Source organism: Notolabrus celidotus, chromosome 17, assembly GCF_009762535.1.
Source record: "Notolabrus celidotus isolate fNotCel1 chromosome 17, fNotCel1.pri, whole genome shotgun sequence".
Classification (NCBI taxonomy): Eukaryota; Metazoa; Chordata; class Actinopteri; order Labriformes; family Labridae; genus Notolabrus; species Notolabrus celidotus.
This window is the reverse complement of record NC_048288.1, coordinates 25,320,526-25,337,136: the sequence shown is the minus strand read 5'-3', so window position 1 is coordinate 25,337,136 and position 16,611 is coordinate 25,320,526. Positions and strand designations below refer to the sequence as shown.

General features: G+C 39.8%; 2 protein-coding genes across 2 annotated transcripts; both read right to left on the bottom strand.

The window, feature by feature from the left end:
• Nucleotides 1-52: 52 nt before the first annotated feature.
• Nucleotides 53-7,984, bottom strand: LOC117829344 (phthiocerol synthesis polyketide synthase type I PpsD-like). The gene is made up of 6 exons (XM_034706974.1): nucleotides 7,927-7,984; nucleotides 7,443-7,596; nucleotides 7,188-7,348; nucleotides 6,781-6,987; nucleotides 6,468-6,649; nucleotides 53-5,590 (listed from the first exon to the last, which is right to left on the bottom strand). The coding sequence occupies exons 1-6, from the start codon at nucleotides 7,982-7,984 to the stop codon at nucleotides 53-55; spliced, it is 6,300 nt and encodes a 2,099-aa protein (XP_034562865.1).
• A 1,999-nt stretch (nucleotides 7,985-9,983) lies between these two features.
• Nucleotides 9,984-16,511, bottom strand: rdh12l (retinol dehydrogenase 12, like). The gene is made up of 7 exons (XM_034706064.1): nucleotides 16,341-16,511; nucleotides 15,979-16,094; nucleotides 14,391-14,546; nucleotides 14,190-14,294; nucleotides 12,407-12,616; nucleotides 12,091-12,283; nucleotides 9,984-10,402 (listed from the first exon to the last, which is right to left on the bottom strand). The coding sequence occupies exons 1-7, from the start codon at nucleotides 16,352-16,354 to the stop codon at nucleotides 10,300-10,302; spliced, it is 897 nt and encodes a 298-aa protein (XP_034561955.1). The 5' UTR covers nucleotides 16,355-16,511; the 3' UTR covers nucleotides 9,984-10,299.
• Nucleotides 16,512-16,611: the final 100 nt, after the last annotated feature.

Here is a 16,611-nt window from a genome sequence, read left to right as displayed (position 1 = left end):
TTTCCACTGAAATACAGTGAGTCTGGCATTCCTGCAATTACTTTGTTCATTTTTACAATCTGGTAGAAACAACTTTAATTTCTGGAATTAGAAGAGAGTTTGTGTCATAAAGATTTTCACCTTCTTCACTTAGTATCCCTACTAGCCTTGATAAAGTGGCAGTGGGATCCAACAACTTCACCAAAGGTACATTCACACCTCTCTCCTGAAAGATGGCATTCTGCAGAGTCATGGCCTGCATGGAGTCAACACCTAGAGTCGAGAGTAGATATTCACCCTTCAGCTCTCTCTTATCCATGCCAGTGGTCTCACAGAGCAGAGAGACAACGTACTCTTTTGGTGAAACCACATCAGTTGATTTAGAGTGAGAATCCATCTCTTGGGATTTCCGGAAAGCCTCCTCCACCAATGCTGACAGGCGCATGGTCAAGGCTTTATTTTGAGAGAGGATGTTGTACCTGATGTTTCTAAAATGAAACCTACATACAGCTTGTTGGGGACGATTGAGCAGAAGACATTGCTCCAGACTTTTGTGAATCTCAACCACATCTAACACCATCATCCCCTTTGCCTCAAGAAAACGCTGGAAGTGCTCCATTTTCAAAAGGAGACCAAGGTTTAGAGCGCCCCAGTTAATTGACTGGCCCGGCAGCCCAAGTTTGCGCCGGTACTTACAGAACATGTCAAGGAATGTGTTGGCAGCGGCATAGTTTGTTTGAGCTGCATTTCCCAGAAAAGCTGAGATGGAGGAGTAGCACACAAAGTAATCTAACGGACAGTGCTGTGTAGCGTGATGCAGATTCAGTGCACCGTTTACTTTAGGTTTGAGGACTTTCTCAAAGAGAGATCTGTCAAGGGTCTCGATGAGCCCATCGTGCAAGACAACTGCGCTGTGAAACACCCCTCTGATTGGACAACTAGGGTACTTCTGAGTGATGATACTGATAACTTTGTTTACATTCTCAGACACAGATATGTCACACTCCATGGTAGTGATACAGTTTCCACACTGTTTCTCCACATTGTGTATCTCTTGCTGTACATCTGGTGTGGGCTTGCCCCTAGAGAGTATGAGAATGTGCTCACCTCCTCTCTGTGAGATGAACTTGACAGTTTCAAAGCCCAAACCAGAAAGACCACCTGCAACTATGTACAGTGCTCCCTTTCGGAAAAGCTGTTTCTTTGTGGGCAGCACTTGAATGTCAGATCGCAGACTGCTGTTATCATCTTCCAGAACAACAACAGCCAGCTTTTTTGAGTTGAAGTAGGATTGTGGTTCTTCTGTGTGAAAGCACTTGATGCTTTCAGATTTTAAACCCTGAAAGGTGTAGCTCTCAAGAGCAAATTTCCTGCTCAAGTTCAAAGACTTCAGCCACTGATAAATGTATGGCCTTTGTGCACACAAGGATCCCTTCTGCAAAATTTCTGGCATCTGAATTGTCTGCACATGGACACTTTCCTTTACACTCTGGCACACATCCTGCACAAGCAAATGCTGCATCTGTGAATCACAAATGAAGACAATATTTTGGACACTTTGAAAGTTGCAAAGTTTAGGAATCATAGATTCATCAAATGGAGGAAAGATGACAAATGCATCAATTTGATTAACAGCTACAAAAGTGCCATTGCACTGTGTTCCAACAATCACATTCCAACCTGACTTATAGGAGGTGAGTGCCAAGACCTTCACCAGAGCAGAATCAGACACAGAGGATATGATTCCGAGATTATGCTTAGCTCTGGGCAAGGCTCGATGTAGGATCTCCCAAGCCAACACAAAGTAGGAAACACAGGGTTGTTTTTGAAGGAATGGGAACCTTTTAGTGCTGTAGCACACAACCTCTGGAACTCTAACCTTGCTGGCAGCCAGGACAGGATAACAGGTTGCCACATGGTCTCCCACTTTCAGTTTCCTAACATTTTTTCCAACTGCTGTAATAGTACCACTGAAGTCAAGTGCCAGAAGCTTGTGGTTCTGTGATGAATGTTTGTTCCAGTACAGTGTCTGGCCGTATCTCAGATGTGAATCACTGACAGGGAAGTAGTCAGATGTATGGACACATATCTTAGTAGGCTGAATTTCAACTGATGTATCATTGATTGGCTGGACCTTCTCCTGAAAGTGGATGGAATTCAGTTGAACCATCTCATGTGCATCAGCTGTTTGAAGGATGTAAGGCTCAGACATTGTAGGGGTAAAAGAACCCTTTGAACTGTCACTGATTTCAAGGCAAGTACGAACAATAGAAGGTTTAACAATCATCGCATCTTTGACCACCAACTCTGGGTACTTGTTGCAAGGACAGGACCGGAGGACCTTAGAGAGGGCTTCAATGTCCTTTGGAAAGATAGTGTGTATATCAATCAACTGAAACAAAAGGTCTGGTATCTCTGCAGCTAATGATCTTACCATGCCAGCAAGAACAAAACCTGGATTTATGTGGTCCACTGTGACTTCAGATGAACAGTAAGTGATTGTTCTGATGGAGTTTGGAAAGTGAATTTGCTTCAGCTTAAGGACTATTTGGCGGAAAATCTCACAACAGTCCACCAAATTCTGCAGGACATCATCGCTTGCAAGTGAAGTGAGGTCTTCTTTACCCCACAAAAATAAGACCTCATCAAAGTTTCTCTCAATATCTGTTATGTTGAGATTTGCCAAGAGAGATGGAAACCCATGACTCAAGAAATATTTGGCATGTGAGCAAGGAATGTATCTGGACCTCAAGTCCAAATATTGTTGGAGTCCATTAGAGATCCCTAAATGATCACTGAAGACCAAGGCCCTCGGGGGAGGAGCAGATGTTATGCAGTCAGGGATGGCACTAAAGGCATTGTGATAGAAATACTCCTCAACCACATGAGAGCTGCTGCCAAGATACTTGATAATGACATGCTTCACCTCAACCAACACTCTGCCTTCGTAATCTGCAAAGCAACCACAAATCTCAAAGTGATCAGTTCCCACATCAGTTGCTCTCAGATAGACAATCATCTCATCTTGCAAGGGTCCACACACTGTCAAACTACCTATTTTGGCAGGAAACCCTGGTCTACCATCAAAAATGTGATCTACTGTAACTGGAAGAAGCTGCATCAGAAAATCCAGCACAACAGGATGAATGCAGTAGTCATGCAACTGGGACCGGATTTTTTCTGGAACCTTGACAACTGCATAAGCCTCCTTAAGATCCTCTCCATAGTGCACGTCCCCCTTATTCTGGAAGATGCCTCCATACTGAAAGCCTCCTTGAGAGAGGTACCCATAGAACTCCTGAGGACTTACCACAGATTTGCATCTTTTGAAGATGGCGTTAAGTGATATGCATGGCTCCTCAATCAACCCGTCTTTCTTTAAAAACACTCTGCCTGATGCATACATTGCAGATGGGGAGAGCACAGTGAATCTAGTTTCTGTCTCTGTTTGTTTTAGTTGCACTTTCATGTCAGGTGAATTCTGGGTTAAAAGAAAAGGACTGTGAAAATTGACACTGAGCTGTAGCAATCTGAGAGGTAATTTTGGTTTGGCACTGGCCATGAATGCTGCCAAACCCAACTCAGCGAAGAAGGCACCAGGGATAATTGGTATATTGTTGTGCTTGTGTTCTTTCAGGTAGAAGCAAGATTGAGACATCAGATCACAGCTGAAGACATTGCTTTCCTTTCCTGTTTGAAAGAGCACAGGGTGATTACTTGATGTGTTTTTCTTTGCTGCTCCAATGATAACATCTCGGTCCGAGCAATCAAACTGATACCTTGGAATTGGCAGAGGCATTGTCTCAGATCCTCTGTAGAAGGTGTCCCAATTTACATGGACACCTAGTTCAAAGAGCTTGGAAACAATAGACATCAAAGTTTCATGATCTTTCTTTGGCTGCACAGATGCAAGAACAGCTGTGTCACAACCCAACGTTTCCATTATGTTTCTCTGCAGTGCTTTTCTTGGTCCTATCTCCACAAAGATTGAATTCTTCTGTCCTTTTGCTGTTGATCTTAATGCCTGCTCAAAAGCGACTGGCTCACGGATGTTCCTGGCCCAGTATCTCCCAGTGCAGAAATCACCCTGTTGCACTTCCTTGCCTGTCACTGTTGAAAACAACTCTGTGGTAAGACCATTCACCTGTAAGATTCCAATCATCTCCTCAACATCTTTCAGAATTGGGTCCATCATGCTGCTGTGATAAGCAGCAGGTACATCTAGTACACGAAGGAACATATCCTGACTGTCAGCTGTGTTGCTTAGCTCCTTGTGAAGACTCTCGATTGCATCCACATCACCTGAGAGGGTGCAGGCCTGCGGGCTGTTATAAGCAGCAAGGCAAATTCTTCCAGAGTATTTTGGGAAAAGATAAGCTACCTGGGATACAGTCATGTTGCCGATCACAAGCATCTTCCCCCCAGTGACTTGGCTCTGGAGAGCGCTGCGGACATGAATAACTTTTACGGCATCCTCAAGAGACAAGAGGCCGGAACAGTGAGCAGCTGCAACCTCACCAACAGAGTGTCCAAGTATCGCATCTGGCTTGATACCCCAGTGTCCGAGCAAGCTACTAATCCCTACTTGGATAGCAAAGAGGAGTGGTTGGACAACATCTGGATTTGTGAAGTCACTGCCTTCAAACTCACTTTCAAGTCTGTCCAAGACATTGGACTTACTCAGGCTTTGGAAATGTTGTGAAATCTCTTTGACCTTATCCCTGAATACAGGCTCATGCTGTAGTAGCTGTTTGCACATGCCATGGTATGTGACACCATTTCCACAAAAAACAAACACTAACCTTGGATCTGAGTAGGCTTGGCTCATATTTTTTCCTACTGTGGCACTTAACTTCTCCTTCAGATCAACTGCAGATGAAACCACAAAGGCCTTCCTGTATTTGTGTTTTAGATGGCTCCTCCTACAAGCTGATGTGTACAACAGTGAATCTAGATCAATGTTGCTACCTAGCTGTTTAACAGTGTCTTCCATCATTAGAGTGAGAGATTTTGGTGAATTTGCTGACAAAACAAAATACTTAGCCAGTTTTGCATCGTTCTTTGGCTTAATGCTTGATTGTTTGTGCTGTTTGACAATGGCATGTGCATTTGTGCCCCCAAAGCCAAAGTTGTTCACTCCGGCAATTCTTGCCCCAGAGGCTTCCCACCTTTCTGCTTTCTTTAGGATCTTAATGTTCAGTGATTTGGCATCTACACTGGAAGTCTGCTCTGAGTAGAAAACTGTGGGAACAATAGTCTCATGCTTCATCATTAACAGTACCTTGATTAACCCAGCCACTCCAGCAGCAGATTCTGTGTGACCAATGTTGCCCTTCACAGAACCAACCCAGAGTGCTCCAGAACCAGAAGGTTTGGCTTTAGCAATGACGTTTGAGATGCTTCCTGCTTCTGTTGGGTCTCCAATTGGGGTTCCAGTCCCATGTGCCTCAATGTACTGGACACTTGCTATGTCAGATTTGGAGTAGATTCTGCGCAGGAGTTCCTCTTGTTGTGACATGGAGGGTTTGGTGATTGGAGTGACTGAGTGTCCATCTTGGTTGACAGCTGTTTTGGTGATAATACCCCAGATATGGTCATGGTCTTGCATGGCCTGTAAAAAAAACAAGAGCACTAAAATGAACAAACACTGAGGATACAAAATAATAATAAATAAAGAGGTGAGAAATAAAATGTGATTTAGATTTCCAGCTCAGGTTATGTCAAAAAAAAAAAATGTTTTGGGCTTGTAGGGCATTGCTTTGAGCAACCAGGGCTGAAATAGAGGAAGAAGTTGATGACTAAAGCTGTATTCACACAAGCACAGAACTCTTAAAATCTCCCTCATGTGTGATACAGTCAAAAGTTTTGACTTTCTGACTTCACCTGAACCTTTCTCTGAAAGTCAGGGTGAGTTAATAGAAAATATTTGGAAAAATTCCCAACAGTTGAGCAGGAGTGATGGTGTTCATATTGTGCAACCTCTGTGAACCAGGATGAGTGACACGGAACAGGATGAAGAAAAACATCCAAGGTTAAGGAGGAGAATAATTTTCAAAAAGAGAACAGCAAAGATGTCCATATATCTGTCCATTTTAGCGTTGACATAATTCAATTCACCATAGTGTACATATTGGTTATTTTGACCGCCATTACATTGTATATATTGCACTGTGGCTTTCTCAGTGTGCTTTTGATGTCATGTCCAGCCTCCCAAGATTATTCTCCCAGACGGCCACCAATCTAGACTGACAAGGGAAGACTTCATGATATGAGGGGTATGTATGAACAAGTAACTTTCAAAAATGTAGGGGTTAAAGCTCCTGAAAATTTTCCTGACAATTTCAGAAGTGCATATTTGAAAGAGGCACCATGGAACATGTATGGGTCTGTGTTTAATGTTGTAGAAATGAGTTTATTGTATTACGTAAGTTTATTTGTATGTAATGTTTACTATATTGCATTTTTACTTCTTCATTTATTATTCTGACCTTGTTTAGTGGCTTTAGGAGAACAACCCCACAGCCCTCCCCTCTGCCATATCCATCTGCTCTGTTGGAGAAAGGTTTGCTGGTCCCCTCTGGTGAGATCATCTTGGCCTTGCTCAGAGCAACAAACACTCTTGGCTCTATGATACAGTTGACTCCTCCACAAACAGCCATGTCACAATCACCTGTTGAGATGAAACACACTTTAAAATCCCACAAATCATAAAAAAAATTGACTTTTAACTTGTGTCTACTACAGCTACTGTTAATGTTTCTCTAAACCTTGTTTTGGATAAGTGAGATGTACTGGACAGACCTTGTTTAATGGATTGACATGCAAGATGAAGAGCCACAAGAGATGATGAGCAGGCACAGTCTATAGACAGTGATGGCCCAGTGAAGTTGAAGATGTATGACACTCTGTTTGCTGCAATACTCATGGCAAGCCCAGTGCCAGTCCAATGGTTGATCACACTCGGATGCACATGTGCAGCATTAGTCTCATAATCTCTATTCATTAGGCCTATAATTACAAACATAGAACATGGTTTAATATTATGTATGGAAAATTCAGACAAACAGTGAAAGGACATTAATAGAATCCTGACTGATATTTAAACTTTGATAAAAAAATTAGGAGAGAGTAATCGCATTTTATTGTACAGCCATTAATCTTGAATACCATAAACAGCCAGTCACTGGCACTGCATTTCACTGACTTACCAAAGAAGACTCCTGTCCTGGTCCCACTGGCCTCCTCCAAAGGAAGTCCAGCATTTTCTAAAGCTCTGTAGACACACTGAAGAAGCTGCTTTTGTTGGGGGTCCATTTGTTCCGCTTCATTGTCGCTGATGCCAAAGAACTTATGATCGAATTCATTAAATCTATAAAGATTCAAAATCATTAGATTACTTCTTTAATTTCCAACACCGTTGAGCCTGATAATGACCAAACTACAATTGAGTTAAAAGATCATACCCATCAATTAGAGCAGCCTTTGCCGTGCGAGATTTACCCGCTTTGGTGTCGTCAGGGTCGTACCAGCTGGATAACTCAAACCTCTCTCTGGGGATCGGCACAGAACAGTTTCTCCCTTCCACCAGAACCTTCCAGAAATTTTCAATCCCTTCTCCTATAATACAAGATACACACAACGTTCATTTGATGCTACAACTTGTATTATGTACTTAAGTTGTAGTAGCACAATCACAAAACAATGCTCACTTTGTATTTAGCATTCATAATATCATGATGAGCTTTTTTTTTTATAAGCACTAGTTTATAGAGGCAAGGGTTGTTTATGAAAATGAATTAGTTGTAACTTCATTTACATCTCAATAAATTCATGACAATAGTTTATCTTAAACAGTGTGAGAGAAAAAATCCTTACATATCAAAGTCGAAGTGTTTAAAAAAACAACAACATGAAACAAAACTTTGTTCTCAAAGTCCAATGACTTACCACCCGGAAAGTTGCATCCAATCCCAACCACAGCAATACCGTCTTCAGCTTCTTCCATTCTGACTGATCAGCTCTTAGAAGAATCATAAACCTTCACTGCTCCTTCCTCTCAGCATCCTTCTCCTTCAAACTTTGCATCCAGACAAAGTGTCTTAAACACCGTTCTAAAGTCCTGTAATTGGTCCAGTGTCGTCCTGCACGGGTGCACCCATACTGTTCTCCTCTCCCCTCAGTGATGGTATCACTGCAGGACGTGTTGATTCTTATATAGCCAGCTTCTTAATGTTTATTAAACATTAATGATTATTGTATACGTGTCCATGGAGATGAAGGACTTCAGTGCACACAATTATTGCTGCTTACAAATGATTAGGCTGAGTTTAATAAGTGCATCAATACCTCGTCAAACAAAGGGCTGACTCCAGGTCTCGTTTCATTGTGGGTAATTATACCATAGTTAAAAAACAATCATGAGAAATAGTTATTATAATATAATGGGTACGCTTTCTTTCAATTAAACAACCAAAATCCATCAGTTTAGAAGTACTAATTTAAAAAAAACACATTAAATAACTGCCATTGTTCAGAAATGGTTCAAATTTCACAGATCATCAGTGCATACTCTGGACAAAGATGTTTTTACAAAACCCAATAGTTCCCTTGCCTAACTCAACTCAACTCAACTTTATTTTTATAGCATCTTTCATACATAAAAACATGCAGCCCAAAAAGCTTCACAAAATAACAGAGGCAGAAAACAACAGCAATGGTTAGATTATAAAAGGCATGATTATAAATAAAATACTGATAAATAAAATAAAATCAATACAGTAAAATTAATAAAATAAGTAAGAGTGGAAAGAAAAGTTAAACATAAGGTAGTGTGAACAAGATGAGATGAATACAAGAAATAAATAGATAAATAAATAATCAAATAAGATAAATAAATGTTAAAGCAATGATGATAATAATGATTAATAATGATTAAAATAATAATTAAAATAATTGCCTAACCCTGTGAGGAACTGTAAGTTTGTGTTATTGTTGGTGCTCTGTCTGGACAAAGTAGTACAATGGATGTTTTTGCATATTTGCCAGTCTATAAGAGCCCTCTTGTTTCTTTGCGACTCAAATAGAGGCCTCATCTTCCTATGTATGTTGAAATGAAACACAGAGGCTCTTGGCTTCTGTTTGTGTTATTTTTGGACTCCATCTGGGCAAAGCAATGGATGTTTTTGCATATTTGCAACTATATAACAGCCCTCTCTTGTTTCTTTGCGACTTAAATACAGGCTTTGTGTTGTGACTCAAATAGAGGCCTCATGTTTCTTTGCATGTTGAAATGAACCACAGAGGTTTTTGGCTCCTGCTGCAGCTGTGTTTGTAACTTCCGGGGCTTTATTCCTGGTCACAGAGGGCCAATAGTTAACACGAGTAACAATCTCCAGACTGACAGAATTCAGGCATCAAACAAGTCGAACCCCAGGGCCTGTGAATCCCCTCCACAGAGACTGGATTTGTCCCATTTCCTCTTTTAGCTACAGACTAACTGCAAACCGCAACACTGGTCAAAGCAATTCGGTCTAATAATGTTGGATCAGCGATCGCTCTGAGGAAGAGAGAAAAAATCTACCCCTGCTTTAAAGTTGTACATTAGAAGACTTTAAATGCACACCAACACACTGTGATTGTTTTCATTTGCAATTTTCTCTGTGAGCTCAAGTCCATTTAGTGATTTCACAAAGCCAACAGAAACAACCTCACAGTCCATGTCTAGATAAATGTAGTTCAATAGTTCACAGTATAAAGCAGAATCAGAAAAAGCTGCTTCAGTCACTTAACAGAGGTCATACGCTGGCATTCATGTTCACTGCAGCAGTTTTATTACCCAATCAGAAAGGAGGCAAGGTCTCTATTGAAGGCACAGCTGGTGCCATGGAGGTTGTTTTTGTAATTATTAATTCAAAAGTTACCAAGTTACATGATTAAGGGAGACAATTCTGTGTCAAATATTGTAAGAAAGTGAACACATATACAAATTGTGACAAAACACAAGGTAAGATTGGAAACTAGATTTATTGTCAGAACATACAGGCACAGAAATACACTTAAAAATCACCATGTAAATGACCCTGTAGTATCTTACTAAAAAATGGTTCTCTTGAGTTCTTCTGGACGTTGTCTACAGCAGAGTGGTTAAAAAATTGATAGAAAAGTATATATATATAAGAATGTGATATCTGTTTATATTACACATATAAGTTAATACATTGTGAATTATTCACATTATTTCAGGAAAAAGAAAATGCATGGGTTAGTAAAGAAACTCAGCAGGCGGTGAGTGAAGCTTTTCTTTATTTAGTTCATGCAGCCTCATTCCCACGTTATCGACAGCATGTTGCAGCTCAGCTCCCACAACTTCTGCGCCACGACGTCATCTTTGGCGGCTGACGAGCAGTTAGCTGGAGCACAGTCGCTGCAGAGAAACAAACAAACTGACTTTAAAGGCTCAGTTTCTCTCTGTATTCCCTCAATAGATGTCTATGCCATTTAAATTGGTAGTGATGATTCTATCAGTCATATAATGTTTTGATTTACTTAATTTGAAAGTGTTTATTTCGAACCTGGGAAAAAAAGAGTAATAGTCATAATTGCAGGTCTTTTCTTCCTGCAGTGGTCAGACTTTATAATCAATAACAATAACCTCACCAAAACGGACTCATGTGCAATATCCCCCCTGTCTATTTATTAACGTGTAATAATTACTCATCCCTCTCTTCTTACGTGTGCAATACTTTTTTCTACCCATCTTCTTGGTTCTGTACTTTGTTTTTAACCTGTTACAAGTCTGTGTACATTTTTCACTGCATCACTGGTTTTGTAAATATTTGTAAATGTACTTATTTAGTTGTGTATATACGTTCGTAAGATATGCTTATTTTACTTCTTTAATTTTAATTGCTAATAACTTTCAATAATTGCTATTTTATAGGCTGTTTAATTTATACTGTTTTGCACCGTCTCCTCTGCTACTGTAACACTTTAAAATTGTGTGATGAATAAAGGAATATCTTATCTTATCTTATAATAATAATCTCAAGCGACAATAAACAAACAGACACAAAAAAAAACTAAAAGCAAAGTTACATAGAATGCAAAATAATAATAATCATCATAATAACAATAAATTGTATCATCACTAATATGAATTCTTATTAAATATCCAAAATCAAAGGATTTGCTTATACACTGGACTTAACTTATTTTTCTCTTACCACTGAATGCTTTGATAACTTTGCTCTCTAAAAACAGTCTGAGGCTATTAGCTCAGTTTTCAAGATTCAGCACCTCTGAGCACACACCTCCTATAGCCATTAATATTGGTAGGAATACAGAAAAGTGGTAACCAGCAGAGCAAATGACTGCAAGGTACAAGGAATGTCTTACTTTTCATAGCTTTGCCTTAAAAACTTTAAAAAATGATGATGACGGTGCTGTTTTGGGGCTACAGGTAAAACTCAAGGATATATTTATATAAATATATGCATGTTTTATTTAATTTATTTATTTGCTTGCTTATGTATCTATATTTATATTTTACGCTAATTTAATCTGCAGTCCCTGACCAGATGTTGGACTAAGGTCTCCGAGAAGAAGAAAATAAAATGACAAAGGTTTCTGTTCTGCTTAAAAAAAAAATACAGAATCTAATTGATGTTATGCTGAATTTAAGAGGCTCTAACATAAAAAGAATATATCATTTGGTAAAAATGAACTCACTCCTATGGCTTTTCAAATCTGTGTGTTAAGAGTCGTGACAAGGAAACTTTGTGGGTAAAAGAGCAAGTTCCCTCCATGGGTAAGTTTCACAAGACAGAGGGTTTCACAACCTCACTGAAAAGACATGTATGGATCTGAGTTAAGTGACTTACACATCTAGCAGCGCCTGCAAGATAACTCTCACTACACAGTAAACGCTTAGAAGAGACAAAACATCTTTTACGTGTCATCTCTAAAGCTTGTGTTGCTATGTTGCAGATAAGGACTGTGATTGTAACGGATGAAACTCAAGTATTAAGCCATTAACAGTTCACTGGCAGCTATTTCAGTGGTTTTTAATTGGAGTGTGTCAAACTGCTGTATAATGTCAGGATATTTCAGTACCTGTAGTATCCCCCGCTCTCTTTATCCAGCGTTGGCTCCACTGCGCAGTAAATGGACGTCTGAGCTCCCTGACTAGAGTTTTTGGTGAAAGGACTGACCATCTTCATGATAGCCTTCTGAGGGCCGCTCAGGTGTCGCCATAAATCTGTCTGGACGACTCCAGGGTGGAGGGAATACGCGGTCACACCTGTGCCTAAAAGGACAGATAGATACGTTATATTCCTGACTAAGCAAAAGGAAAGAAATCTCAATCTCATTTGGACATATCCTGGATGAATCAAATCCTGGATGTAAGGGATAAAGGCGTTAAGTTTACCTTCTAGTCTCCTGGCCAGTGAGCGGGTGAAGAGGACGTTTGCCAGCTTGCTCTGAGAGTACGCTGCCTTCTTGTCGTAACTCTTCTCACTGTTGATGTCTTCCAGTTTGATGGAGCCCCAAGTGTGAGCCATGGAGGACACTGTGATAATCCTGGCTGGTGCAGACTTTTTGACCAGGTCAAGCAACAGATAAGTCAACAGGAAGTGACCTGGAGGAAAAATACACAACTTTCATATTTAAATCCAGGTTGATAACACAGTAAATATGATTTAATATACGTTATGAGCAAAATAAAATAAACAGAACTTGCCATTAAAAATGTAGAGGAAATAATTTTACCACATTTTTTAAAGTGTCAGAGTTTTTGTGTCAGTTTTCGGCTCTAAAAGTCTGTCAATTCAGTGAAACAGGAAAATTAATGAGGGACTTTTTTCATTAAGTTTTGACAAAACACAGTGTAACATGTTACCTCACATTTAACTGTGCATGTGCTGTGATGTACAGGTACATGCCATTTCAGCAGGCACTTCTACCCCAGACATCAATGTTAAGTTATGTTTGAAATTTTTTGAAACACATTACAAAGAAGTTATTCTCAGTGTTTTTAAAACTGTAGTCTGCAGGCTTGGCTTAAGCTATACTCTTTATCTTACCAGAGAGACTATTTTCCTTATCAGACATGAACTGGAGCAAAACATTAACTTTCATACATATTAACAACAAAATGATAGTGCTTTACAATGCACTACTATCTACCATTTATAGAAGTGTGATCATAGTTCAAACCTACATATGAGCAAATTAGTTGTTTGAATTTAAGGATGATAGCTCAGAAGAGCAAAGTGACATCAGCAATGAACTGGTTAATACCTTTTTATTGCACCAACCATTGTATTAAAAAAATTAAAGCAAGACCAGAGTTTGTTTTTCACTGAAGCAACAAGAAAGATCAATGTAGATGTAAAAATAACTGCATAAAAGTTACCTATTGAGAAGAAACATGTGATGGCAGCTGTTTGAACTGCTGCCATCAGGCAGGAGATACAGGTGTATGAAAACAAGGACAAATAGACTGAAACACAGTTTCTACCCCACAGCCATCAACGTACTGAACGCTGCTAAAACAGAAATTCATTCCTACTGTGATATCTCGCCTAAGGGGATTGTGCAATACCTGTTGAATGTAGATGTATGTGTGGGTTTGTCTGCCGTGTGGTTTTTATGTGTTTTCCTAGCACTTTTTTTTATGATCTATTTTGCACTGAAATACAATTGCACTTCATTTTGTTGTACCTGTGACAATGACAGTAAAGATATTCTATTCTATTCTATTCTATTCTATTCTATTCTATTCTATTCTATTCTACTCTATTCTATGTGTGCCCTCTAGTGTTGATGTTCTTTAGGTATCCATTTCTACAGCTCAACACTTGACTAAACATGTTTGCTTTTATAAAGTTCAGCCTCTACAGCTTGGGCTTTTTAGTAATGTCTTCTTTTGGTGGCATTTTTTCAAGTGGACAGCCTGGATATGATTTGTTTCTGAAGTTATGTAAATTATTTTAATGCCTGATTTGTTCACACTCAAAGACATGTCTGGTACAACCGTGTGTATGCTGCAGGACTTGGAGCTGCTGTAATTTCCTCTAACAGGACATGAATAGGTATATTTAATTTGTCACTGGACAAAATGAAAATAAAGTCTTAAAGAGATAAATGTGAAAGAAATATGAAAAGATGTATCAAGAGAATTAAAATTGTGTGTGCAAAGTTTTATCTACCCATGTGATTGACGCCGATCTGCATCTCAAATCCATCCGCTGTCTTCCCATAAGGACAAACCATCACTCCAGCATTGTTAAGGAGGATGTTCAGTTTTGGCTCATCTGCAAAAACAAAAGCAGCAAGGGGTGAAATACTGAAAATGCTTTACAGCCTCTTCATGAGTAACTTTTATTTTTCATGAATAAGTAGGTCTAAACCTCTGTTGACAGCTTCAGCGAACTCTCTGATGGACTTGCTGTCTGCCAAGTCCAGTTTCATGTAAACGATATTCTGGTTCCCTGAGCTCTCAATGACTTCTTTCACAGCCGCCTCCCCTCTCTCGGCACTCCGGCATGCCATGATGATCCGTGCCCCTAAGCAGAAAAGGAAACAGCATTGAATTAAAAAAGAATAAGTGATGGGAACATAAACATGCAGGCTCAGTCACTCATAGCAGCTACCACAACAGTCCCTCAAAGTGATTAAATGTTGCTTCTTATTTCATTTAGAAGGTCTGCAGAAAATTTGCCTGCATGCGTGTGGCTGTGTTTCCTGTGCTGTTATGAATGAACCTGCTGCTACTGATGCTTTTCTTAATTAAGAGTTAACTAACCCTAACGTCAGGAGTCATCGGGCAACAAAGAAAGCCAGAAAACAAATTTATTTCAAATGTAACTACTACTTTAGTTGATTTTTTTTTCACCCATCCATCCATCCATCATCTTGACCGCTTATCCCGTTTGGTGTTACAGGGGGCTGGAGCCAATCCCAGCTGACTTCGGGCGGAAGGCAGGGTACACCCTGGACAGGTCGCCAACCTGTCACAGGGCACGCATGGAGAGACAGACAACCATTCACGCACACACACACCTACGGGCAATTTAGAAGGACCAATTAACCTGGCGAGTATGTTTTTGGACTGTGGGAGGAAGCCAGAGTACCCGGAGAGAACCCACTCATGCAAACTCCACACAGAAAGGCACCTGCCAGACCAGGGACTCGAACCAGGAACCTACTTGGTGTGAGGCAAGAGCGCTACTGCACCTCCGTATTTTTTTCAGTGATGGGTAAAATATGCAATTTTAGATTACCTTAAAATAATAAATAATCCGGAAGTCATTTCGATTTCCCATTACTGTCTTCACGTCCGTCCCGACCATCATTTTGGGAACCCCTGACTTACAGGACAAGCAAGGAAAAAGGCCAAGAGCACCCCCTTGTGACTACATCACTGCACTGAAGGAATGAATGAATGAATTTACAACCTTGATGTAAGGAAATGTGGCAAGTATGTGTTTAAGATGATGATAAATAAAGTCCATTAAAAGGTAAGTACTTGCTCCTGTTTTGTATGGATGAATTAGATGGGTTCAAATAAAACAACCCAGAATTTAAAGCATAATAAATCTCATTCTATATGTTTTAATGAATCAATAAAAAATTGCAAAAATGTAACAAATCCACTCAAATATGAGCTTCCAGAATTTCCTGCAGGACTTTTTTGATCTGTTGCTTATGTGAGACACTTATTAGTATCATTATTAGTGGTAATTGAACCTCAGTAATATTGCCCCACCCACTTAAGCCTGTCACACTAATAAATCAGCCGACCAGAGATAAGTATGGTGCATGTCACCATGACACAGCACAAAAAAAAGAAGAAGACATTTAGACTGTGATTTAAAGAAGTCACTTTGTGCTCTGGAAAATTGTGTCTGCAGCTTCATGATAAAGTGGAGTTATGAAATAACCATGACTTTGTAAAAAAAAAACATGAAATCACCCTTTAATTTCAATGGGACAAACCTCTTTTTGCCAGGTCTATGGCTGTCTCTTTGCCAATCCCAGTGTTGGCGCCAGTGATGAGCACAGTTTTGTCATCCAGCCTCTCAGCAGACGACCAGGCACCCCGGAACAGTTTTCTATGATATTGGGAAATAAGTGAGCCAACCACAAAAAAGGGTGTGATATGAACGATGACAAAGAAACACTAAATAACTCAGGGAGAGAAAACCGAAATAAATTATAACAAGGGGACAAACTTGTGAAAACAGTCATATTATATAAGGATATATAAATAGTTTATATCTGGAACAGAACTTATTTATGGTCACACTTTTTAAAGACAGCTCGAGAGTTTACAACCTCTGAATGTAAAAAGTTCTTACCTCACAGCCTCCATCTTAATCCACAGCCCTGACTTTATTCTCTGTGTGTAAATTTAAACACTTTAAAGAAATCTGTGATGACAGATTATACCCTCAAACTTGATTTTCAAAGAGCGTCAGTGGGTTAAAATGCCGATGCGGAAGTGCAAGTAAACACTGATGTGTGATAGGCTTGGGTTTCAGCCAATCAGCTTCGACTTGCTCTCACGGGGAGGACACTGATTGGTTAGCTCTGAGTTTGGCTCCTCTCCTCTTGTGTGTGTTCGATTAT